The sequence below is a fragment of the Vicugna pacos genome, chromosome 26 (genome assembly GCF_048564905.1).
Source record: "Vicugna pacos chromosome 26, VicPac4, whole genome shotgun sequence".
NCBI classification, from domain to species: Eukaryota; Metazoa; Chordata; class Mammalia; order Artiodactyla; family Camelidae; genus Vicugna; species Vicugna pacos.
In genome coordinates, this window is record NC_133012.1 from 2,738,463 (window position 1) to 2,763,058 (window position 24,596).

Consider the following 24,596-nt stretch of genomic DNA (forward strand, 5'->3'; position numbering starts at 1 on the left):
GGTCACTGCAGGAGACCGAACCGTGAGTGAGAGGAAAGTGTTGCTGAGGCTGAAACGTCCTCCTTTTTCCCTCACTTGCGGAAGGAACGAGTTTTCAGTTGAAAGCAGAACTCCACGTCTTGTTCTTTGGAGAGTCTTAGAAATGCCAAGAGAGGGAAAGCAGGAGATGTCTGTTCTGGGGCCCGGTAACCTCAGGGGTCTGCAGCGTAGGGAGCACGATGCCCCATCGGGCACTTGTCCCTCACCGTGTAAATGTCACTCAATTTTCTAAACGTTTAAAATGAAAGCAGAAGACCTCTGTGCGCTTAGCTGGCTTGGACGGACCAGACACACTCGTCTTCCCCAGGACTGGGAATGAAAACCAGGGGAAGATAATGACGGGATCAAAATATTCTTAACGGTGTTTGGGAACAAAGATTGGTTTTTGATAGGGGAGCCGCGATCACCCCTTCAGTGTTGTGGTTCCTAGGTTTTGAGGCCGGATATACAGATGGACCTTTAATAGCTTTTTCTTTAATTCCCATTAACGCTCACCACGCAAATTCTCCTAACACGGAGACAGCCTCCGTAGAATCAGCTCCACTTCCTCAGGGTTAAACCCGAGTTGAGCCGTCCGCGCACGGTGCTTCACTGTGGGAGTGTGAGAAAGGGGGTTGTCAAGAAATCGGCATTGACTCGCAGACTTCCTGACACCGAACTTTCTTCTTCAGCCAGGTTTTATTGAGCTGCAGGGTGAGGTGCGTGCAGACAGCCCCCAGGATGAGGAGTCAAAGCAGGGGCTGTTGGACTCCCAGCCTGTGTGACTGTAGAGGGTCGTGGAGGGTCGGGCAGGGACAGAGCCCGTACTCCAGGCTTTGGAGGACTAGTTCGTGCCTGCCCCCCGCCCCAGCTCGGATAGTATCCCTGGAGATGGCCTGTAAGCCTCCTGAGACACCTGCTGCTCCATCAGCTGGGAGGCAGGACTAGGGACCATTATTTGGTGACCTGACTGTGGGAGTCCCAAGTTACTTGAAGCCTACCTTTCACCTGCCTTAAGCAGAAACCGCAGCAGGAGAAATGCCCTGAGTGAGCCAGGAGCTCTTGCTTGCTGAGGGGCGATTGGAATCTTGAGTAAAACTGTATGTTCCTTTCCCCTTTGAGTTGCAAACAGACGCTCTGAAGCCACAGCAGGCCCTCTGGTTGAGTGGCAGCGATGCTGTGAGCGGTGTACGCCCTCCCCCGGGGAAGGCCGGGGGTCTGTCCTGGCTGTGGCATCCGTACTGCAGCAGGTGGGGCACCAACGCCGAGCGAGGCACCAGGGGCCCGAGGGACCGGCGGGGCGAGCTCCTTGCCGGTTACCTGCAGGTGATGCTCTCGGTATTTTGAAATACGCTGATGCTCCCACCGTCTGGGCCGCCTGAGACTGGGTGAGACGGAAACCCGTCCTGTGTGTGCCCTGAACGGGGTGGAGACCCAGATGGGGTGGAGGAGGCTGTTCTCGGAGGCGATCCCCGGGCTAACGCACTAATCTCCGCTGTTGCAGAATTCCGCCGCCAAGCCGCGGGGCCCAGACTCTTGATTCCCCCATCTGTTCCTTTTCTCGATACTTTTTCAAATTTAAACCCAACCGTTCTTTATCGAAAACATTGCCAGCCTTCCTAGCCCTCTTGGAAGGGCCTCTGAGTCCCCGGGTTACTCTCTGGGCTGGCGCAGGCGGGAGGAGAGCTGAGAGCCCTCCCCATGGCCATCCCATGGCATCTCATCATCCCTGTCCCCAGTGGTGGCTTTTTATAGCAGTCTCAGTGGGACAGGGGACGGGAGGCCTGTGCACGGGCCCCGCGGGCTGCGGTGAGAGGGCCACTCCCCCCCGGAGCAGCTGGGTGGGGGCTGGTGGGGCTGGCGGTCCCGGACGGCGCCCCTGGCCTCATGCACTGAATTCGGAGTGTTGTGTTTCGGTGCAGGCTGAGTCGGTGTGGGTGTTTGAATGCTGCTGTTTGCTGTTTTTTAAAGGCCTTCTAGCCCTCCCATGGGGTTGCTGCAGCAGGAATTCTTACCTGTGCTTCAGCCCAGCATACAGACCGCTGACAGGTACCACGTGGCCACGCCTGCTCATAGTGTGCTGTTTGTCGACATGTTTTCCTGCCCATGGTATTCAGCTCTTTGTTCCTCAGTGCTCTTTTTCATGCTTTATTTAATTTTTTAATTTGTTCCGCATTCCTTGGCAAACCATCTGGTTGTAATATTGTTAACATTTTCTTATTTTTTTCCATAAGTTGCCAGTGTTTTTTGTGTTCGATTTAAAAATCATTATGGATCTGGAAATAGCGCAAGTTACACAAAACCGTGAGGCCAAGTGCACGTCAGCTCAGGCACTGAAGTGTGATTCTCTTTCGATAGAACCTAAGGCAGTTGGTCGTAACTCTGGAAGGCTGCTAAAACCGAGTCTGAGTGCATGTTTATTCTTGGGTTTTCATAGCGGTGACGAGTGTTGGGGTCTGGTCTGGGCATCAGCACAGTGTTTTCCTGTGTTTTCAGACCTCACCTTTCTGAATTGAAAAGACTTGGTAGTCTAGAAGACCCCACTTACTCTCCTGTTCTTAAAACACTCAAGAGAATTGGTTCTCTCCACCCCAGCGTGCCCGAGGGACAGACTGACAGAAGTGCAGCTGAGCTGTTCTGCTCTTTACATACAGAACCCCTGGGGCCAGGAGCAGCAGTGTTCTCCTGCATTTCCACTAGCGTCCAGGGGAGGGCGTGCTTTGAGCATCCACGCCCCCGAGCTCAGCATCCGCAACACCAGTGTCTTTCAGTTGGTCAGAGGCTGGGCTCCCATTAGGGGTCGTAGTCTGGGTCCCCCAGGAGCAGCAGGCGTGTCAGGGCAGCTTGAAGGGGGTGCATCTGGGGCTCACTGACCCTGTGTCCTCACTCCTGAGTTACCCAGCCGGACTTCACTGGAAACGTCCACAGAGAGCAGGGTTTTCTCCGTGGCACTGCTGTTTCACTGTGTAGCTCTTTAAAGTGTCCACGGGCACCCCAGTGTCCTCCTTGCTCTTCTAAAAGGCCTGGGTTTTTTTTTTCCTTCTATTACATTGCAGCTTTGTGACTTCTGTTGTACGTATTTTATGTAACTCAGGTTTTTAAAACAACAAAACAAAACAAAACATTTTGAGGGGAGGGCATAGCTCAAGTGCTAGAGCACGTGCTTAGCATGCACGGGGGTCCTGGGCTCCATCCCCGGTCCCTCCTCTAAAAATAAATAAGTAAATAAAGCTGATTACTTCCCCTGCCAAAAAAAAAAGAAACATTTTAGAGTTGGTTTCAACTGTTTTATTTCAGCCAATACATAAAAATCTAATTTGAAACCCCTGTCCCTGTGTGTGAGGGACGTTAGGCTGTAGGGCGGGGCGTGGAGGTGGCCGCTACAAATTCCTGAATTAGTGGTTAGAGCTCCTTTCCTTTGACTGAGCCCCCTGAATTTTGCTAGGTTTGTCTTTTCCTTCCTTCATTCTGGTGTCTGAAGTTTCCTGGGAATTCCTCTGTGGTTCCTTCTCTGAAGCACACCCCTCGGGGTGCAGCCAGTGCTCCCGCGTGCGGGTCCCCGGGCTTGGCCACCGCGTCGGGGCCTCAGGAGGCTTCTCCCAGCAGCTCCTACTTCTCTCTCCCCGCCGGTGCCAGACTGCGGTCTCAGGCCCCCAGCTCCTCCCGCTTCTGCTCAGACAGGCGTGAGTCCGGGTGGGCTCGGCCCGGAGGAGCTGGCCCGTCCTGGCATGGCGGGGAGAGACATGCCTGTGCCGGGCGCTGTGCACCGGCCGAGCCTCTCCGAGCCTCTCTGAGCTGCCCAGGCCGCGGGCCACGCTCGCTCAGGCCTCCCTGCCCCGCTGCGGCCTCGCGGTCAGGGCCAGTGTGGACTGGACCCCGTCGGCCCAGAGTAACTGGACTGTGCGGGAGTCACGGCGCCAGGGCTGCGGGAGGTCCGAGCAGAGCGGGCGGCACTGCGCCCCGTGGAGCCTTCGTCGCGAGGGCGGCTGCCCCAGGTCGATCCTCCTGAGGGAGCGGGCAGTCGGGGGGTTGCTGAGAGCTTTCCTTTCTTGTTACATCTTTCACTTAGGATTTGGGGCAGGCTGGACCCTGCCCCAGAGCCCCGGCCCGGAGGCCTGCTAACCGGGCCGCCCGTCTGTCTCCCTGTCGCCGCCCCCAGGCACCACACGGTCACTCGGGGCATCACCAAGGGCGTGAAGGAGGACTTCCGCCTGGCCATGGAGCGCCAGGTGTCCCGCTGCGGGGAGAACCTGATGCTGGTCCTGCACCGCTTCTGCGTCAACGAGAAGGTCCTGCTCCTCCAGACGCTGGCCTGACGGCCCAGCCGGGCTGCGGAGCCTGGGGACGCCCTGCTCCGCGAGGGACGGCCCTCGGAGTCTGAGCTCCCTGGCTGCCGAGAAGTGGTTCCCAAGAGTCTGAGAAGCTAGTTCTATTTTTGTCACTTTTTGTAACTTTTGTAAAACAAAAAAATCAAACCTGTTTTGTAAATAAAAGCATCCTAGATTTGGGATTTTTAAAAAATTTTACATCTTAGGAGTTTCCAAAGTTGTACTTTACTTTAAAAGACATTTCCTTCTGTTATCACAAGATTTTATCTTCTAGTTAGGCTTTGGCAGATATTACGTATCAATGTAATGCTAGACTTTTTCCTTCAGGACGTTTTAATACCAAAAACCTTTATGCCGAAACGAACTTGACTGAACTTCCCCTGAAGGTGCCATAGGAGGGGGGTGTCCTGCCCAGGAAGGGAGAGGGGGGCACCCCCCCACCACCATGCAGGCCGCTGTCCCCCGGGTGCCCTGAGCCAGACACCTGGCTTCCACCCCGGCTCCACAGGCCCTTCACTAGCCCCGTACCGGACAAGGTCATTCCTTTGTGCCTCATCGTCATCGTGGGAAACACAGGCCTTGGCACGTCCCCCACGAGCTGGTGTAGACAGAAAGCAATGTGCTGGGATGGGACCTCGCTCCTCTCTGTGTGTGACTGGTGTCGGCCGTCAGGCTCATTTCTTTTTTCGGCTGTTCCCGAAATATATCAGGTAAGCATCACATGAACAGCAGTTTCGAGGGGGATTTAAGACTGAAAGAGCTAACGAGTTGTTGAGTTACTGTTCCCAAGTAGGTCCACTGGCCCAACATGGCGCAGGTGAGGAGACTGGCGTGTTTGGGGTGTAAGTAGGTTGCAGACGTGGGGAGGGGTGAGGCGATGGGGGTCCAGTGCCCGTGCATCTGCACACGCACAGCGACACCCTGAGCGTGATCTGAGAGGATGGAGATTCCTGACGTCAGAGGCCATTCATGGGACCCCCTTGCAGGCTCCATTTCGGGGTCAGTGGTCCCAACCAGCTCGTGCCGAGCAGGAGCCAAGTTCCTGGGACACTGGGAGCTGGGAGGCTGCGCATCTACAGAGAAGAAGAAAAAGGAAAGGAAATAACCAAAGGGCGCTTGCTCCAGGACAGCAGGCCACGGGCAGTGACAGTGTCTCAGGTGTGGGACAAGCCCAGGGATTGCTAGTCCAGGCTCTGTCGGCCTGTGGGGCCCAGTTTCATTACTTGGCATTAAAAATTGTAGAATCTTTTCTACATAAGACCCTTTTTATAGATATAGTAAAATCACTAAGGTGATGTAAATCATAGATGTCTGATTACAGAAACTATTTTAACTAGCTCATTTTAAGGCCTATCGCTGTAACATGAGTCAATTACAAATATTAAACCATCCTGTTGTTTTTTCACCATGGCATGTTGTCCCCTAACAGCTCTCAAATTAAACACTCTGGTACCTTGTGGTTTCATAACCTTTTCCTCCAATCAGTGGCACTGCTTCTGCAGAGTTGCAGGGCAAGGGCCACGGGATAGCACGGACACTCAGACCAATTGTGCAGACGGGACGGGCTCGCAAGAGGGCGACCGACCGCCGGCATGTGAGGGTCTGTCCAGACCCCACACTGAGACGGCCAAAGTCCAGCTCACCTTCCAGCAGCTTTAGATGTGTCCCCAGGATGCCCCCAGCCCCCTGAAAACGCCTGCCTGAGAAAGCTGCGTGCCGTCGGGAGAATTCACTGTTCGAGTCCAGACCCAGTGATGAGAGGATGGCCCCTGAACCCCCTCTTAGGGCAGTTACTTTAGAAAGCTGGCAGTTATAAACCCTTCCCCTGTTCTATGAGACATGAAACTGCCTCCCGGAACTGTTTCCTCAAGGAGTTCTCTCTCAAATTCAAACATCCAGGGAGGATTGGGGCCTAATCCCATGGGGACCTGGCTTCAACTTGCACCACGGTGTCCTGGCACAGGGACAGAAGTTTGCTTCTCCAGAAAAGCGCCAGTGAACGAACCCAGATGGCCCAGTCACGTGGACCAGCCCCACCACAGCCCTCGGTCCCTTTCCTGAGCAGTCAGCCTTTACGACGTCTTGAGCCCGGGAAGATCACCCAAGATGTCCGAGCAGAAAGACCCTGAACTCACCTCCTCTCGTGGGCACCTCGGAATCACAGCCATCTGCAGAGCAACTATAGATGGAAAAGACTGGAACCTACCAGAAAGGATCTACAGCTGACGGCATGAAGGAGCCACAACAAGATGGGTAGGAAGGGGACACTCATATAAAATAGAGGCTACACTTGTAAACAGTGCACAGAAAATCCCATGTGCACTGGGACGCAGGGAAAGAGGAGTAATCTGACAGGAGCCGGGGCCAGACCTACCTGCTGGTCTTAGAGGGTCTCCTAGGGAAGTTGGGGGATGTGGCTGTGGCTCACCCTGAGGACAAGGACACCAGTGGCAGGCATATTTGGGGGAATTCAGCAGCATGAATGCTGTTGCTGGCAGCTTCCAGCTTGGCTCATTAGCGCCAAGGCCTGCCTTCCCCCAACAGCCTGCAGGTGCCAGGGCTGGAATGCCTCCCACCTAAAAACCAACTGGCTGGAGATACTGCCTCACCCATCAGAAGACAAGCTGCCTAAAGACTTCCTAAGCCCACAGCTGCCTCTGGATATGCCTCTAGACCCTGCCATGCTTACCAGAGGGCCAAGACCCAGTCTCACCCACCAGCAAGCACTGGCTCCTTCCACCAGGAAGCCTGCAGAAGCCTCTAAACCAGCCTCACCCACCAGGGGACAGACACCAGAAGCAGAAAAACCACAGTCCCGTAGCCCGCAGAACGAGTCTTCCAGAAGCAGGCCAGACCCTGCCCTGGGGCCAGCTGGAACCCAGCCCTGCCCGCTAGCAGACCAACGCAACCTTCAGGATACCGTGGACCCCATACCTAACTGGGCCAGGAACCAGCACACCTCCACCAGCGATCTGAAATGAGCTCGGGGGTCCCTGGACCCTGCAGTCAGACTCCAGGAACCAGCTCTGCCAGTCAGCAGGCCGGCACTAACCCCAGGATCTGCCTTCACATGCCAGTGGGCGGGCAGCAGCCCCAGAGTCTTCAGGACCCTGACTCCACCCACCAGTGAGCCAGCACTCGCCTTGCAATAACCTCTAATGGAAAAGAATCTGAAAAAGAATATACACACTCTTATATATTTATATATGTGTGTGTGTGTGTGTATGTAACTGAATCACTTTGCTGTACCCCTGAAACTAACAGGACGTTGTAATCAACTACACTTCAATCTTTTGAAAGGTGGCGGGAAAGTCTCCAGCCTTTTGTTTCTGGAAAGTAGTTCCGTTCACACTGGGCCCTCCTCCCCACTGCTACTGTGTCGCTAAACACTCTACGCCAACAGTGTCTGGCTTGGTTTGTCTTTGACAAGAGCAACTATTCCCCTGGGATTTGTTGAACTGATACAAGCCATCTCCTGGGCGGAGCAGGAATTGGGCGGAGGTACCTGTTTACAAGCCAAATGACATTCAGAGTCTAATCAAATAGAAGGAAAACGGTCTTATTTAGCAAATGGAAGGCTGTGACTACTTATAAAATACAAGAATGAACAGCCACGAAAAGTGGATAATCAGAAAAAGAACTGACCTGTGTGGAGGAAGTCCCAGTGGTCAGGACAGAACCCCACCAGAACCAGGATGGTGACAGACGCCATGGGGAGCCGAGGGCCCGGTGCTGCGGGGAGCGAGGCCCGCTGTCCTCACGGTTTGGGGCGGATTCCGCGAAGGAAGCCAGCGGGATAAGGGCACATTTTGTCCCGTGAGTGTTCTGACGCACACATTTAGATAAGGGATGTATGGAGTCTGAGGCATTTTATGACATAGTCCAAACATTGAGCATTTACACCAACCTGGAATTTGGAAATACACACAGCCCGAAGAAAAGCAACGTTCTGGAACTACTGCCCAACAAAAGCTGATCACCAGGAGAAAGACGCTGGCTCGCTCCACTGGCGGAGACGATACACAAATGTGCAACTAAAGACTAGGTTGGGTGATGCGTTTTCCCAATTTCAAAGTTTAAACAAAAAGTGTTAAAAAATCTCCAAAGCTGCACTGTTATAGGGCATGGCTTCTACAGCGTATCGCTTAGGATTTTTAAAAATCCCCCCTCCACTCACCCTCCAACACTCCCTGCCCCTCCCCAAGGAGGTGACTGTCCCCTACTCCTCCCTGGGCCAGACCATTCAAGTGCCCTCATCACGACTGGCTTTGCACCATCCACTGAGGCACCTGCAGCCAATGAGACACGAGGGAAAGGCTGCTGAGACGCTTCTGGGGAGGGTTTTCTGGCCGATAAAATCTGAGGCAGAGGATGCCCTCCCCAGCCCCCTCCCGGGAGTGTCACACTGGTGGAGTGTGTGTGGCCATCAGGACGGCAGTGGGGCAGGCATTGAGCTGGGGACTACTTACGTGCGAGGCTCTCCTAACTCAGCTGAATCGGGATTTCCTGCTCCTTACGGCTCAGGACATCCTGTGATGTACCCCCCACCTGAGACATGCTTCTGGGGAGGCCTGACCTGCTGGCTTTGGGGTGGCGCAGCTGTGACCACCCACACAGTTCACTGCAAGAGAAGGGTTTCCTCCAAGATGACAGACTCACACACACACATCAGTTCCGGGAACACTGCTGTGCAGCACTCCAGACACGCGCTAAATTTAATCAGCACTTAAATATTAAAAACAAACCCTCCGCCACTGCTTTGCTTTAACAAATGTTTATTTAGCGCCTGCTCTGCACAAGGCCCTGTGTCTGCGCCACAAAGACCGTGCAGATGAACACGGTGTCCCCATGTGGGAGACTGGTCATGTACACAGGTAACTGTCACACAATCCAGCAAGTGACAAATGCCAGATCGAGCCCTAGGAGCTATTATGAGAACCCAGAGGAAGAGAGTCTTACTTTAGGATGAGAATAAGAGCCGAGAGAAGGTGCCTTAGAAGCGGGTCCGATGTAGATGGGAGAAAGTTACGGGGGAAAAGTCACCCAGGAGGACCAGAATCCGAGTCAGAGGCAGGACAACTGGCTACCTGCCGCAGGCGGGAGGAGGGGGTCAGGATGGAATTAGTCAGGTGGGTCTGCGGGGCCGGGGAGAGAAAGCCGGACAGCCGTGCTGGGCTCGATGGAGAGTGGGTCTATGCCCGGCAAAGCTGTTCCAACTGGAAGTTTCTATAAAGCGGGGGGACCTGATTTGAGCTCTGCTTTCTGAAGCCTGACCTGGTGGCAAAGGATCGTGACTTTACGGAGGCAGGGACTGAGGGAAGGGGGCCGGTTTAAGAATGGTTCCAGGAGTCTGGGCAAGAGGAAAAGGCAGCAGCCCCGAGAGTGAGAAGGTCTAGGTGAGGGACAGATCCAGAATTAAGACTGTCAACAACTCAACACGGGAAAGGGGACTGGAGGATAACGAGAAAGTTTTATACTGAGAGACAGAGGGAGACCTATCCACGGAGCCAGAGCGGTCCACACCCGGCAAGTCTACACTGGGGAGGGGGGCAGGGGGCGGTCCATGCCCGGCAGGTGTGCACTGGGGAGGGCGCGGTCCACGCCTGGCAGCTGTGCACGGGGGAGGAAGGGGAAGGACTGGGCTGGGTGCTGGCGGACGTCCAGGCGGGGTGGTCCACGGGCGGTCACAGGTCGGGGTGAGTTCGGGGAGAGCGCCCACATGATGCACCACCGTATCAGGAACCTCCTGTGGAAATCCCATGCTGAAGGAAAACGTGACGGTAGCTTGGACTTGCCCACCCTCGCCTGGTCAGATGGGGGCACCGCAGCCTGTCCCACTGCTCCAGCCCCCGCGCGGACGATGTTCTGGTCTGTTTCCAGCAGCCCCATCTCTCCCCAAACTCCGATGAGAGTTTAAACGTTTCTCATTATTTTCAAGAGTCTTCTGTGATAAAATGACTTCTCTAAGGATTTCAGAAAAGCCATCCATGTATCCTCTGCACCGAGTCTAAGAGTCAGAGGGGAGGTGGGAGGCCGCATCCCCTCCCTGGCTGCCCAGGGCTTGTCGGGCACCCTCCATGGACGGACGGCAGGGCTGGAGCCGCGGCTGGGACAGCGGGCTTCTCTCTCCCACAGCCACGGCCCCAGGACCAGCCACTGTCCAGATACAGAGAAAGATGGACAGATGCGAGGTGGGTGGGGGACAGAAGACAGGCAGGTGATTGACAGACACCTAAGTAGGTGACCATAAGCAAGAGTGGCTGGAATAACACAGCTAAGGTTTAACTTTTTTTCACATGGGAAAAGAAACAATGGCTCCAGATAGAAAGACATATTTTTGGACCCACTAATGCCTCACAGAGTGGTAGGAAATGACTTTGACTTTCCTGAAGTATTACACTGGACTTCAAAACACGTGAGGCTGTGTGAGGAGCCATTGCGCCCAACAAGCCTGGCGAGTGGTCAGAGCAGAAACGCTGGTATCTCGGCTGGCGTGGACGCCCGTGGGAAGGCGGTTTGCAGGAAACCCAGATCAGTGAGAATCTGACCTGAGGCTGTTTTATCTGCCACAGAAGCAAAATGGCCTGGTAGTTCCCTTTGGAAAACTTACATGAGAAATCCTCAGAACGAAGTTCCAAATCCACTACATCGGGGATGGAGAGGAGAGACAATTACATCTCCGACGGTTATGAAGTCCCACGTGCACAGGCAGGTTCCGACTCCCCACGATCGGGAGACACACAGCCCACCCGTTTTATGACGAGTGACTCCTTTTAACGATTCCCCAGGCCCTGCAGGCTCTGCCAGCAACGCACCGCAGCTGGGGCACTCAGATTTTCCAAAAAACCTTCTTCTTATACAAAACGTAGGCGATGAGCACCCAGAGAGCGGTGGCGACCAGGTTCTGGATGAGATGTTCCTTGTGCGACTGGCTGTCCCCCAGCCTCCACTGGAAGGGGAAGTAGTTCTCGAACACCTCGTGGCCGACGTACACCAGGATGGAGTTCATCCCTGGGAGAGACACGCCTCGTCACTGACCGAACTCTGGAGGTTAGGCTCCGGTTCAGCGAGAAAACAATGAGCATCCACTCCCCTTATCGGCTACGGCCCCAAAGCAGCGGTGCGTGTGGACCTTAGGGGTGAGCCCACTGGGTCCCCTCCTACAGACACGCAGCCAGGCCGGGGGTGCTCACCCGGGTAGAAGAACGGGGTCCCCGTCCACAGTCCATGCACGTCCACAACGGGGTACAGGACCAGCAGGATGAAGAAGGCAAAGGCGCTCAGCGTGGTGATGTAGGAGATGGACCTGGGGGGTGGGACGAGCGGGCGTCAGGCTCCCGGGCACACCCAACGTCGGCCCGGCCGGAGGAAAATGTCATGCTCTCTGTACCTACCAGAGATTTTTGTTCACTGGAATAAAGCCTTCATTTTCGGAAGCTTTTGTCAGAGCAACAGAAATGAGCCCCTGTAACGGGGGAGAAAGATGGTAACTTTTTCACACGATCTCAAGAAACAGCTGTGGTTCAACCCTGAAAGTGTGAGTGACTTAACTGCTCAGGGAGGGCTGAAAATCATGGCTCTGTTTCATTTTTTAAACTGGAAAACCATGTGTAAGATGTTTAACTAAAAATACTCTCCAAGAAATCTTTTCAGCATCGCTCCCGAGTTGAAGGGCTTTCTGGCAAAGGTCCCACCAGAACCCACACCTCCGCTCCACTTCCTCACGCATCCACTGACTTACTTATAAAGGCCTTTTCCTGAGAAAATGAACCTGAGAATTTAGCTGTAAAGATTTCTCCTCTCTCTTATTTGAGTGGCGAATGTTACTGTTACGATGTGGCCACCACTCGCCCAGTTCTGGTCGACAATTTATCCCTGTCAGCTCCGTGTGCGTGACTAGAAGGCGCCCCGGTGAGCAGCGACGTTACTCACAAGGAGAAAGCACCAGGCAGTGAACCTGACCAGGATGTCTTTCGTCCGATCCTTGTAGTACAGGAGTATTTTCCCTGCCTGCGGAGGAAGACACAACGTGACCGAGACAATCGCCTGCGGTGTCTTCTTATTTTGTCCTCATCCACCGTCCTAACCATGCGACAGACAGACTCGCCTGCAGGCACTGGGGGTACAGGAGGAACGAACCCCTGCCCTTGGCTGGTAGAGGCCCGAGAGGCACAGGGGACCACTCAGGAGGGAGGGAGGGAGACGCGCAGAGGAGGTGCCAGCCAGTTGACGATGTGAGCGCAAAGCAGGAACAGTGTTTGGGCAGGATGGAACAGCATGAGCAAAAGCATGTCAAAACAGGTGGAAACCCACAGCCTCCCTGAGGTGTAGGTAGTTCAGAAAGGCCGGGGCAGGAAGGGCAGGGGGAGGTGGGAAGGTGGTAACAGGTCGGCCTGCAGGTCTCCCTGCGAGGCACAGACTTTCTCCCACAGGTGACGGGAGCCAAGGAAAGTGACTTTTTATCTTCCAAAGTAACAAAGCTGCTAGATGGCCTGGTCTGGTGGGGACACAGAAGAGGGTGGATCGATAGACAGGGAAAGATTTTACAAACAGTACAATTTGGACTTTGCATAAAAATCCCCGGAAATGAGGAATTAATTTCTGAAGACATCAAAGAAAGTGTTAATAATAACTTATAGTAATATATAATATCATGTATTAACATGTTATATACTATATATAATTACATATTAATATAAATTATAATGGCTAAAATTTTAAAAAAGAAAAAATTTTAAAAATTGTTAAAATACTTTAAATTTATGAATGTCCTGTTCTTAGAACTTCATATGAATTAACTTATTTAATCTGCTCGACACTTTTGTGAAGTAAGCAGGTGCCACCAAAGCACAGAGAGGCGAGGGGACCCGACTGGGGCAACCCAGCTAGTGAACAGCAGGGCGGGGCTGGGCACCAGCTCTGTACCCCGAACCCCACCCTTGGCTGCCCCCCCACAAGCTCAGGTTTACCTGGAAAGCACGTGGGGGATTAAATGCGTTTATGTAAAAGCACCCAACGAAACTCTAGAGTGCTGCAGAAAGAAAGGCAGTACTTCTATTTATTTGGGTTTTCTTTTTAAGGGGGGAGAAGATAATTAGGTTATTTATTTATTTACTCTTAATGGAGGTACTGGGGATTGAACCCAAGACCTCACGTATGCTACGCACGTGCTCTACCACTGAGCTCCACTTCTAAATAGGAAATTATGTAATCACCAATATGGATGCCGTTGACCTGCACTAACCCCATAGGGGAGCCCCTGGCCACCTGCAACGATTTAACTTTAAATGTAAGTGAATTACAGTTAAATAAAATTAAAAACTGGTTCCTCCATCAGACCAGCCACATTCGCAGGACTCAGCAGCCACACGGACGGCACACACGGAGTACTTTCATGCTCATGGAGAGCAGTAGGCATCCTTCCCCCTCCCAGCCATCGCCCCTCAAATAAGGGGAGCTTCAGGAAAGGAAAGCTAGACTGTTCAGAATTTTAACACAATTGCGTGGGAGATAAACCAAGAACAACCTGTATTGACTTTGGCATAAACTATGCGTCACCTTAAAGCGTAAGCAGAAGAAAGGGGACAGGCGACGGGTGACGCCCCACACACCCCGGCTCCTGCAGGGAAACCTTTCACCCAGAGGCCGCTGCACCTCCCCGCTGAGAAGAGCCACGTAAATAACAAGACCTTCTTTTGAAAATACAGCAATTATACCTAATTATACGAATGAGCTGGATTTTAGCAACTTCTAGTTTTCATGCTCTGTCAAATAGAAACAAAATTTACTAGGTGCGAAATCCACAAAAGATATGCTTCCAATTACTTATTTAAACCAAACTCGGGAGGGGGATAGAGCTCAGGGGTAAAGTGCACGCTTAGCATGCACGAGGTCCTGGGTTCAATCCCCAGTCCCTCCATTAAAACCAATCAATCAAGAAACCTAATAAACCCCCCTAAAAAAGTAAATAAACCAAATGGCTTATGATTCATTAATGATGAATCAATCATCACAAACCATAAGGAAGATGTGCTGTAATAAAACAGACAAATACCTGAACTCCCAAAAAGGCCATGACAATGGAGTTGATGGTGCCCAGGATGCCTTCGGGGTCGTAGGCCACCTCGGTGTGATAAAGCACCTGGCAGGGCAGAACGAGGGGGCCGCGCTCACCCGCTGACCGCGAAGCACACACGCACAACCCAACCCAGACTTGGAGACGCCCCAGCAGTCTGGTTTTTGTTTTTGTGGTAGAAACTCACTGCCAGCCTGGGGGTTACACCGTCCAAGCAAGTGTGTGGTGAGTGATGGGAGGGAGGGAGGGAACACAGACATGAACCCCGGCCCAGCACAGCCGCCTCAAGGACACAACCGTCCCCATCCAGGTTCAAACGCCGCACACGGCACCTTCTAACCTGCAGGCTTATTCTCTGTGGTCAACCCTACTTCCTTTTCTCTTGTAGGGCAAAAAACGTTTAAAATGCATACCCGTGTTATTTTGTTATAAAAGAGATTGTTACTGTGGAAACTGCAGACGTCCGGAGCTCTCCACTGCAGGGGTGCTGAAGTGCACCACCCAGACATCCTTTCCCCCAACCCCACCCCACCCTGGCTCCTTGGAGGACCAGAGCATCCACTCCCGCAGCTGCCACCAGTACTGGTGGCCAAAAGCTCTCAGCAGCTTCTGGATTATCCATGATGAAGACAGCCGCCTCTCTGGGAGCCACGCAGCTGGGGCAGCCCACAGCCAGCCAGGGATGTCAAGGGCCGGGTCCCTCACCCCACTGAGAACAACCCTGAAAGGGCCCGGGGAGATGAGCCACGGCCTCGGAGTGACTGCTCGCTCCGCCCTGTCCGCTCCCTCCCTCCCCCACAGGTGCTGATCCCAGGACCGCCCGACAAACCCCCTGCACCAGAATCTCTGCCTCGGTACCTGAGACGGACACTGAGGCCTTCTCACTTTAAACCCAGGGAAACGCGGCCCACAACCAACAGTAAACTGAGGTCTCTAACGTCAGCCACTTCTGCAAACAATGCTTCCTTCCCACCCTCTTCTGCTTAACGGACACAGTTCAAAGGTGGCTGGCCCTTCCTCCTCCTCCACTCCGGGGCCCCTGAGTGTCGGGTCCGAGCACAGGCCAGGCTCACTCACAGCAGAGGAAGGATGCTGGTAGATGTGATGGTCTCCCAGGAGCAAGCGGTCAATGTAGCCGGCAGCCCCTCCAGTACAATTCGGATACTTGCCCAGATCGCCAATGCCACCGGGGCCGAGGTAACCGCTGGGGGAGCGAGAACACGGACTTCAATGATGAGACTTCGGAGGGAGGAGGGGACACCCTGGCCACTGAAGAGCCTCGCACACCCACAGCCTGACAGCCCCGCGCACCACCACGACGCTCTCCCACCGAAGGGACTCCTGACTCCACAGCCCCCGCCATGGCGGGGTGGGGCTGCCACTCACACTGACCCTGGAAAACCTCCCGGGACAGCAGTCCTCTGGACACCCACCAAGGTCCCCTCCCGAAAAGGGATGCCTCAAAGGAGGGAATTCCTGAGCTGGGAAATCGCGGAGAGCTAGACTCCAGAGGCTCTGACTTGGCAGAAAATGACGGTCAAAAAGCGGTTTCCCACCCGGGCTCACTCACGTGGGGCATCCGGGGACAGGCAGGAAGAAGGTCAAGGCCAGCCAGATGCCTTCCAGCGCCAGGATGACGAGCCACTGCGGCCAGCTGGACACCACATCCAGAAGAGAAAGGCAGCTCCTCTCCTGGGTGGGGGGATCGAAAACACACGTGAGCTGCTCGCAAGGGGAATGGGAGGGATGCGCAGGGCATGTATCTGGGAGAGTCCCTGTGACTCTTCCCGCGGCCTTTATGGGAGTAACACAAAAACAGACGCCTTTGTTTCATATGCAGGACGTGGTCTAGCTGGTCCTTCTCTATGAAATATCACAGTAAAAGGGTAGTCCAAAAGAAACCAGTGGTACATAAAATAGATAATAAACAAGTTTATACTGTACAGCACAGGGAACTATAATCAATATCTCATAGTAACTTATGGTGAAAAAGAATATGAAAATGAATATATGCATGTTCATGTATGACTGAAGCATTGTGCTGTGCACCAGAAATTGACACAATGTTGTCAACTGCTTATACGTCAATAAAAATATATATATACAACCGCCCCCCAAACCCCAAACAAAAAACAAACAAACAAAAAGAAATCAGTGGGGGGAAGGTATAGCTCAGTGGTAGAGCACATGCTTAGCATACACAAGGTCCTGGGTTCAATCCCCAGCCTCTCCTAAAAATAAAGTCAACCTAATTACCTCCCCCGCAAAAAAAAAAAAAAATTAAAAAAAAAAGAAATCAGTGGACAAGTCTACTCCTGTACCCCAGAGATTTGAAAAGAGACACTTGACCAAGAACTGGTACATAAATGAACACAGAATCATTATTCATAATAGCCAGAAAGTGGAGACAAGTCAAATATCCAGCAGTTGATAAATGGATACAAAATGTGGTACATTTGTAAGATGGAATATTATTTAGCAGTGAAAAAACTCAAGTATTGATGGGGCAATATGGACGAACCTTGAAAAATATTATGCTAAAGAAGCCAGGCACAAAAGCCATGTACTGTATAATTCCATTTTTACAAAATGTCCGGACCAGGCAGACCTACAGAGGCAGGAAACAGATTAGGGGCTGCCTGGGCTGGGGGGAAGTGGGGACTGGGGAGTGGCTGGTAATGAGGATAGGGTTTTTTGGGGGGGTGATGAAAATGTTCTAGAAATGGACAATGATGATGACTGCACAACTCTGTGAATTCACTAAATATCACCGAACCGTGCACTTCAGTGTGTGAGTTTCATAGTACACGAATCATATCTCAATAAAGCTATTTAAAAAAAAGAAATTAAAAAAATAAATGTTTAAAAGGTAAAATGAAATTTAAACTTTTGGGGCGGTTCTGGTTGAAGGAAGAAGGGGTGTGGTCCGCCTCTTCCTGGTATACCCCACCCCGGCTCCGTCGTGGCGGCTGGGACAAGTCTCCGCAGACCCTCAGGTCCCCCATGGGCACCAAGCTCAAGTTCATGTGCATGTGGAGCCCCACTCCAGCTCCAGGGTCTACAGCAGAGGGCACGGGTGCACGGGCAGGGAGGGCAGGGCCGGGGGCGAAGGAGTTAAACACACTCCAGGAAAATACCTCTGAGCAGCCGTCGCAAGAAGCCCCGGGAGAATCTGGGATTCAGCGATGGCTGCGCTGGTTACACACCAGGGTGAAGCTGGACCACAAACACAGCCTGACTGACTGTGACACAGGACCCCAAACGGAAGAATTTAAACATTTCCACCTGAATTTTTGTTTCCTTTGTGGGGTAGGGGGGGGATAACTGTCATCTGAGTAAAGTCAACTCAGCGATTTACAGTAAGCCAGAAAGTCAGCACAGAAGAGCTGAGGTGCTCATGCACTTCTTAGGAGGAAGAAGACAGGACGCAGCCCGGGCTGGGGCTGGACTGCCATCCCCCGTCCTGAGCTCAGCGCGTTTTCTCCAAGTCCAGCCTTTGCAGCCTTCATATAGATGGAGATGCTCAATGAGATTTTTGTGTATCTTGTACCACCAGGAAACAGAAAACTTGGCAGTAATGCATCCGAGAGGCTGAGCTAGCAAACCTGACGACGGTGATATTTCATGCCATCAAAAGGCATTTGATGAACGGAAACTGAACAATTTGTTAAGAGGGTAGATCTCCTGTTACGCGTTTTTCACCCCAATTTTTTTAAAAAAGACTGTTACAAAGACTAAATAAAAATAACTAATTGAAGAGGAAAAAGCGTGCTTTTGGCAAACAGGTAGGGCCCTACACTCCTAGTGCTGCACCCAGAACTAAAGAAAGTTCCCACAGCTATTCAGGGACACCCCCCACCACCACTTTCAGAGCAGGGTTTCTCACCGAGGCGCAGCTCTCAGGCACGGGCTTGAAAAAGAGCAGCTCTAACACGGCGACCACGAAGTAGGTCACCCCCAGCCGCTGGAGCACGCCAGGGATGCGAGCCTCCTCCCACGACACTGCGGGGACACAGGGCACAGAGGGTGTCAGCCGACACCTCCCACTTCACCCCCAGACATCATCATCAGGCCGCAGGCTCTCCCCAGAGACCATCCCTGCAAAGGGGGGGCAATCCTACCAAGAGCCCTGCCATGTGTCCTCCTGGGAGCAGCGCCCACTTTTTGGAGACCCAGCCAATCTCCTTTTCTGTGACACCTTCCCGTAGGATTCCACCTCCTCTTGCCTGAAGTCTTGGTGCATCTTCCCTGAGGGGTTCATTTGGCACCTCTATGACAATTATGTCTACTTTGGCTAATGACACAGTACACTCACCCCCTGAAGACAGGGACGGCTGCCTTCCCCAAGTGTCTCCTTCCCAGCAGCCTGAGGGCACCCAGGTGATGACAAGGTGGGCTCTTCAACAATGGCCTTATTGTAAAAAGTTGCTGAAACCACAGTGGCAGGAGGAAGGGTCTGAGGACCAGTCACCTGGTCTGGTCCCTAGTCTGCCCCTCGCGACACTGGGACAAAGCACCTCACTCCCCTGGCCCCAGAGTCTTCCTTTGTCCAACACGAGGGTTTGAGTGGGCTTGGGGGCACCTGCTGGGTCTAAAATTCCAAGATGGTAACGCCCAAAGCCATACAAGCATTCTATACAGAACTGTTCTGTTTGCAGGGACACAGGGTGGAGGAGCTCCATTTCTCCCCAATTCCAGCACGTCTCTTCCACGCTTCAAGCTGAATATGAACTAGCAGAGGAGAAGAAATACTTACGTGGACCAAGGCAGTAATTGGGGTTCACAACGACAATTCCTATACAGATTAACAGGAAACTCCTCCACGCAATTTTCCCCAGCAATCTGAACTTTGAGCATCCCCGCTGCAGAATGGAAGTCATTGATAGAAAAATCGAAGATCCCATAATAAAAACAAACCTAAAAAGACAACAGCTGTTAGCAGGTGGCCATTTCCAACTTTTGTGGCCTCTCTACCGTGAGTATTTTATAACCTGGTACCTAGAAGACGCAACACGTGATTTTTTTTTTTAAAGAACCAGCTGTTGAAACCACGTGGGGTTTGCGGAGGTGGGAGACTCAGAACGCTGGGCTGTGAGGTTTGTGTGCCTCCACGTCCTGTCTTAGGAGGAAACCTTTCAGCACTGAAGTGAGTTTCCAGGGACAACCTTCCCGGGTGGTCGTCGAGAAGAAAGAAGACTCGACCTGACACCCTCCCTCGCGCCCCCAAGTCCTTGAGAAACGACGCATTTCAATTTCAGTCGTTTCTAAATTAACTATTGCTCTTGAAAGAAAGATGAAAGTTTTTTTTTCTCTTTATGAGTTTGTCTGAGCCACACACCTTTTCTTTCCTTCCTTTTTACTATCCTAAATTTCCTCTTTTATTAAAAAAAAAATCAGAACAGAATCTGTCTGACGACTTGGTGAGGGGGTAACAGAGGGGAGAGCTGGTCGCATTCTGGGGTGGCCTCGCTTCCTTTCTTGGGGTCACGTAATCAGATACAGGCCTCTGGTAGCAGGAATGGGAACGGGGCCACCGGCCCGTGGGGAAGCTCGCAGAGAACACACGCCAGCAATCACCAGGTTGGCAGACACGTAGACCTTCCTCCCACCCAGATCCATCTCCAAAAGGAACTCCTTCCCAGGAAGGGGGACCGGGCAACATAGGGGTAGGGAGCTGTGAGGTACAAGCTGTTACGCATAAAATAAGCCACCAGGATATCCTGCACAGCACAGGGGACACAGCTGATATTTTACAATAACTATAAATGGAGTATAAATTGTGAGTAAAGCTGTACAGTCACTAATATCGTGAGTCACTATATTGTTCATCTGTAACTTATACAATGTTGTATATCAACTGTACTTCAATTAAAAAAAAATGTTAAGGCTTTTCCTCCCAAGCCCAGAAAAACCTGAGTTCACATTAGCGATGAAACACCAGGGACCAAAGATGCAAACCAGTGGCTGGTTCCACCTCGTAATGATGGAGGAGGTGCCCAGAGACACAAATTCCTGGTTGTGCAGGAAGTCGGGTCCCTCAGCAAGGGGCACGAGCCCTGGACAGACAGAGGCAGAGCTGGGTCACTCCACTGTTACTCCAAGTTTTATCTTATTACTAACATCGCCCTTGTATACTTATCAGAATTCCCTGATGCCGATGCACCACATGCATACCGTTTAGGAAGCATGATTTTTACACTTATTTTCAGGATTAGTGGAATTTAGCCATGTATTCCGAATGTACGATTTCCTCTAAGATTCCAGGACCCTGCCTGTCACATGCACACTCACAAAGCGTTCCCTCCGAAGTCACTCATCTTTTATTTGCACGTCTTAGATAAGTACCACGCCAAGGGCGACAAGGATTCAGTCACATGGCTTTCGGAAGGACTTGATAACACAGAGACCTGGGAGGGGCCCAGGCCTGCGGCCCGGAACTCAGGGCTGGTGTCGGGAGTGTCCAGCATCAGCTGAAAACCAAGCCTCAAGGACGAGCACAAAGGGTGGGTGGCAGGTGTGATACTCACCACGGGAACACGAGGTCGGCCACTGTCAGTCCTGCAGAGACACAGCGCGACGGTGAGGAAGGACCTACAACATCATGCTCCCCGGCTGGGGGCAGCTTCCCTCTCACACCACGGGGAACCCCGGGGGTGACCCAGCGCCCCCAGGACTCTGCACCAGCAGGGGTGGGTGCTAAGAGCCCACCTGGAGAACCCGCAAAGCAGCGCTACTCAAAGCCCATCTTAACCCGACCACCGAACCGATTCATGGCCACTCAGACCAACCCCCGCCCAGCGGCACCCCCAGGAGGACCAGAGTCTCCGGGCGGGACGCCCACGCGGCTGTCATACAAGGCAGACCTGGAGCAGGACAAGGCTCATTTATAGCTGAAGTCCTGACTCCTCCTGCAGAGCCCCCGCAGCCGAGGCCTCCGGTGCCTGCGGGTGGTCCCGGAGAAGCATCACGGAGCCGGAGCACACGGGAGACCAGAGCTGACGGCTGGTGGAAGAATCTAAAGGTCCTCCTAGGGGTCCTTCCAGGGGGCGCGTCTCTGGAGCTCCCGGGGGGCGGTGCCGAGGGCGTCCCCCGCCCGCAGCGCTCTGGGGGGCCCACGTAAGCAACGCTGCCTGGGGGAAGCACCTTACCGTTCCAGCTCGAGTGTCTGAAGTACCAGTATCGCCCTCCTCCATAGTTGACAAAGACCATGATGGTGAGAGCCACCCTGTGGGGCAACAAAGACACGCCCTCAGGGCTTGTGTGTGGCTCGAGGAGACCCGGCTGCGGGGGACACGTGACACTCACCCGGCGCCGTCAGGAGGCACAGAGAAGCAGAAACTCCCAGCTCTGACCACTGCAGTTAGGACCCTACACAGAAGTCCTCTGCCAACACTTCCAACGGGACGTCTTAAGAAAAACCTGTGCTGACGCTAAACCGCAGGACTTGCCCCATCACTCAGTCTTGTGCTAATTATTTAGCCGTCTCAGGTTAAAGAACTGCAGTGGGAGGGGACAGTCTTTAGGGGCAAGCGTCGAGTCCATCCCCCTGAGGAGCCATTCGAGCTGGGCCGAGCCTCCCATCAGGTCTCTGTGAAGGAGGGACACCCTGCCCTGGGGACCGCGGGCACCGCGACGGGGTGGGTGGTGCCCATCACAGCACCTGAGCGGCGCCTGGAAGCGCTTAGAACCTTCAGGCACTTAATCAGCGTTAGCTCCTGTCTCCCCGTGAACATCTCAGAAAGACAGAGGGATAAAATAGAGAACATTCAAAACATGCTGCTGCTCGATGCGAATTCCGCAGCCGTGGGGAAGGAAGACCTTGGTGTCAGTAGGGTGATGTGTGGGCAGTCCAGCTGCCTGGAATCAAATCCCAGCTGTCCTTCTTAGTCCCTGAGTGACCCAGGGCAAAATACTCAGCTCTGAAGCTCAATTTCTTCATCTGCAAACAGGCACTGTTGTTTTGTTTTGTTTTGGTTTTTAAGTACAGAGCTCATAGGACGGCTAAGAGATGAATTAAGACAAGCTGGAACGGTAACACTGTCATTATCAGTATCACTCTTGTCATTAGCTGGCTTCGCAGACACCCACCAGGACACTCAGAGCTCTGGGGAGGCCGGGCCAGACTTCTCGGGTTATCCCCGGAGCTTACAAGGCCTCCGTGGGTAGAAATGGATGGACCTGACACCTAGGCATTTCTTTTTGGTCATCCCGTTTTAGATTTCATTTTCGGAGTCTGGTCCTGGCCTTCCTTTTTCCCCCAAAACTATGAAATAAGAACAATTTACCATCAAGCTCTGTGGATTTGCTATCCAAAGGGCCTGATATATAAGCCGTTTTGCTAGGGGTGGTGGTGGATGAGAGCCGCCTCCCCCCCGAGAACCGGGGTTCCCTCTCTAGCCTGGGCACCTGCCCGTCTGTCCAGCTGCCGACCGGACACAGGGGCCCACCCGCTGCTCCTGTCCAGTGACAGATCCTACTGGCTCCCGCGACACTTTTTAAGTCAGGAGAGGCTGCCGATTTATCTGTGGGTTTATCCCGATGGCAGGAACCCTCTTCTAGCCTAGGAAGCAAAGCCCAAAACAGAGGGTGCGTCTGTCTCCGGTGGACCTGTGACCACCGTGTCACCAGGGGCCCCACGTACCCCCGGAAGGTGTCCAGGCAGCGGAGGCGCAGCGGGGCAGCCGACGGTCGCCAGGCCTCTGGCTGGGGGTCGCCCGCACGGCTCGGAGACCCCAGCTCCTTCAGGAAAAAGGGGAGAAAGATGGGAGAGTGCACAACGCGAAAGAGTCAACTCCACTCGTCTGTGTCTTATGGAAGAAATCGGCGGAGTGGAAGCCAACGTCACGGTTCTGAGCGCCACTTTACTCTGCTTTTGTGATCAGATCCCACCGAGAGGTTAGGTTTTTCACTTTTGATTTTTGCGTCTCCTGCTGAGAAACGACCACAAAGGACGTCTGAACGAGAGAGCCCGCAAACACGTCCAGCAGTGGACATAAACGTACCCGTAATGAACTGATCACCAGACGGCAGGCTGGCTCATCACAGCAGGCCATGGTGTTTACAGATTTCAAACCGACGTCTCTGATTCTTTGTTTTACCCTCCACACCCTCTGCTTAACTGGACCAACTCAACAGCACTGCCTGCAGAGCATCACTCCAGCCTCCCAAAGAAAGAGGGGGTGGCGCCCGTCACAGGGGAGAGAGGAGGCCACTGTTTATTAAGAATGCAGGGGCGAGGTAAAGCTCAGTGGTAGAGTGTGTGCTTAGCATGCACAAGGTCCTGGGTTCAATCCCCAGTCCCTCCATTAAATAAATAAATTAAATAAAAACCTAATTATACCCCCCAAAAAAGACTAGTTAAAAGATTAATTAATTAAATAAAAAATAAATTAAAAAAAAAAGAATGCAGGGCATACAACCTGGCCTTCCTCCACACAGGTAAGAGAACAAGGATTATTAAATAAAGATCTGTAAATTCCAAATCTAGGAACCCACCCAGAGCGCACAAGACGTGGTAACTCACAGAATTGATGAGACGATCAGTTTCCCGAGAATTTATTGCTTTAGAAATCCAATTATTAAAGTCTTCCAAACTGTAAAGAAGTAAAAGGGCTGGTTAATTTCTTTGCTTTGGCAGAATTTTCACAATGATATGCTATCACGCTGAAAGAAAATTAACTTGAAATTCATTCTCTATGCAAGTCAAGGAATGAAACGTTTTCAAGTTTTTTTTTAACAGAACAAAAGTAGAATCAAAGTTTACAGCAGGAGCACTTCAAAACACTTGACCCTGACACCGCGGTTTCCTCACAGATGAAACAGGAATAAAGAAGGAGCCTTCTCTCGAGAGCTGTTATGAGGGTGAAATGAGACTGGAATTCTGATCAACAGCACCATTAAAGTTAAGGCAGCTCAGAACCTCATTGTTCATAGCAGCACTATTTACAACAGTGAAGACACAGAAGCAACCTGAATGCCCATCGACAGATGACTGGGTAAAGAAGTGGTATATCTATACAATGGAATACTACTCAGCCATAAAAAAGAATGAAATAATGCCATTTGCAGCAACATGGATGGACCTAGAGAGCATCATTCTAAGTTAAGTGAGCCAGAAAGAGAAAGAAAAATATTGTATATCACTTATATGTGGAATCTAAAAAAAAAAAGACACT

General features: G+C 52.4%; 2 protein-coding genes across 12 annotated transcripts in view; one reads left to right on the forward strand and one right to left on the reverse strand.

The window, feature by feature from the left end:
• INTS10 (integrator complex subunit 10) overlaps window positions 1-4,544 on the forward strand; it is a 32,843-nt gene extending 28,299 nt beyond the window's left edge. For 3 of the 8 annotated variants that reach the window (XM_072950144.1, XM_072950140.1, XM_072950145.1), the window contains 2 exons: window positions 1,990-2,127; window positions 4,178-4,544. In XM_072950144.1, coding sequence (XP_072806245.1) covers window positions 1,990-2,127; window positions 4,178-4,334 — 295 coding nt within the window. In that variant the 3' untranslated portion in view covers window positions 4,335-4,544. Of the gene's footprint in view, window positions 1-1,989; window positions 2,128-4,087 lie in introns of all 8 variants that reach the window. The other 5 variants (XM_072950146.1, XM_072950147.1, XM_072950141.1 and 2 more) reach the window with 4 other exon arrangements.
• A 4,560-nt stretch (window positions 4,545-9,104) lies between these two features.
• The window catches only part of HGSNAT (heparan-alpha-glucosaminide N-acetyltransferase), a 53,193-nt gene continuing 37,701 nt past the window's right edge, over window positions 9,105-24,596 (reverse strand). For 3 of the 4 annotated variants that reach the window (XM_072950150.1, XM_072950148.1, XM_072950149.1), the window contains 13 exons: window positions 23,945-24,014; window positions 23,063-23,160; window positions 21,570-21,646; window positions 20,949-20,979; window positions 19,178-19,338; window positions 18,308-18,423; window positions 15,992-16,113; window positions 15,499-15,625; window positions 14,401-14,487; window positions 12,279-12,356; window positions 11,741-11,811; window positions 11,540-11,652; window positions 9,105-11,357 (listed from right to left, as the gene is read on the reverse strand). In XM_072950150.1, the coding sequence (XP_072806251.1) occupies window positions 11,176-11,357; window positions 11,540-11,652; window positions 11,741-11,811; window positions 12,279-12,356; window positions 14,401-14,487; window positions 15,499-15,625; window positions 15,992-16,113; window positions 18,308-18,423; window positions 19,178-19,338; window positions 20,949-20,979; window positions 21,570-21,646; window positions 23,063-23,160; window positions 23,945-24,014 (1,333 nt within the window). In that variant the 3' untranslated portion in view covers window positions 9,105-11,175. The remainder of the gene's footprint in view (window positions 11,358-11,539; window positions 11,653-11,740; window positions 11,812-12,278; window positions 12,357-14,400; window positions 14,488-15,498; window positions 15,626-15,991; window positions 16,114-18,307; window positions 18,424-19,177; window positions 19,339-20,948; window positions 20,980-21,569; window positions 21,647-23,062; window positions 23,161-23,944; window positions 24,015-24,596) is intronic. The other variant, XR_012064345.1, reaches the window with a different exon arrangement.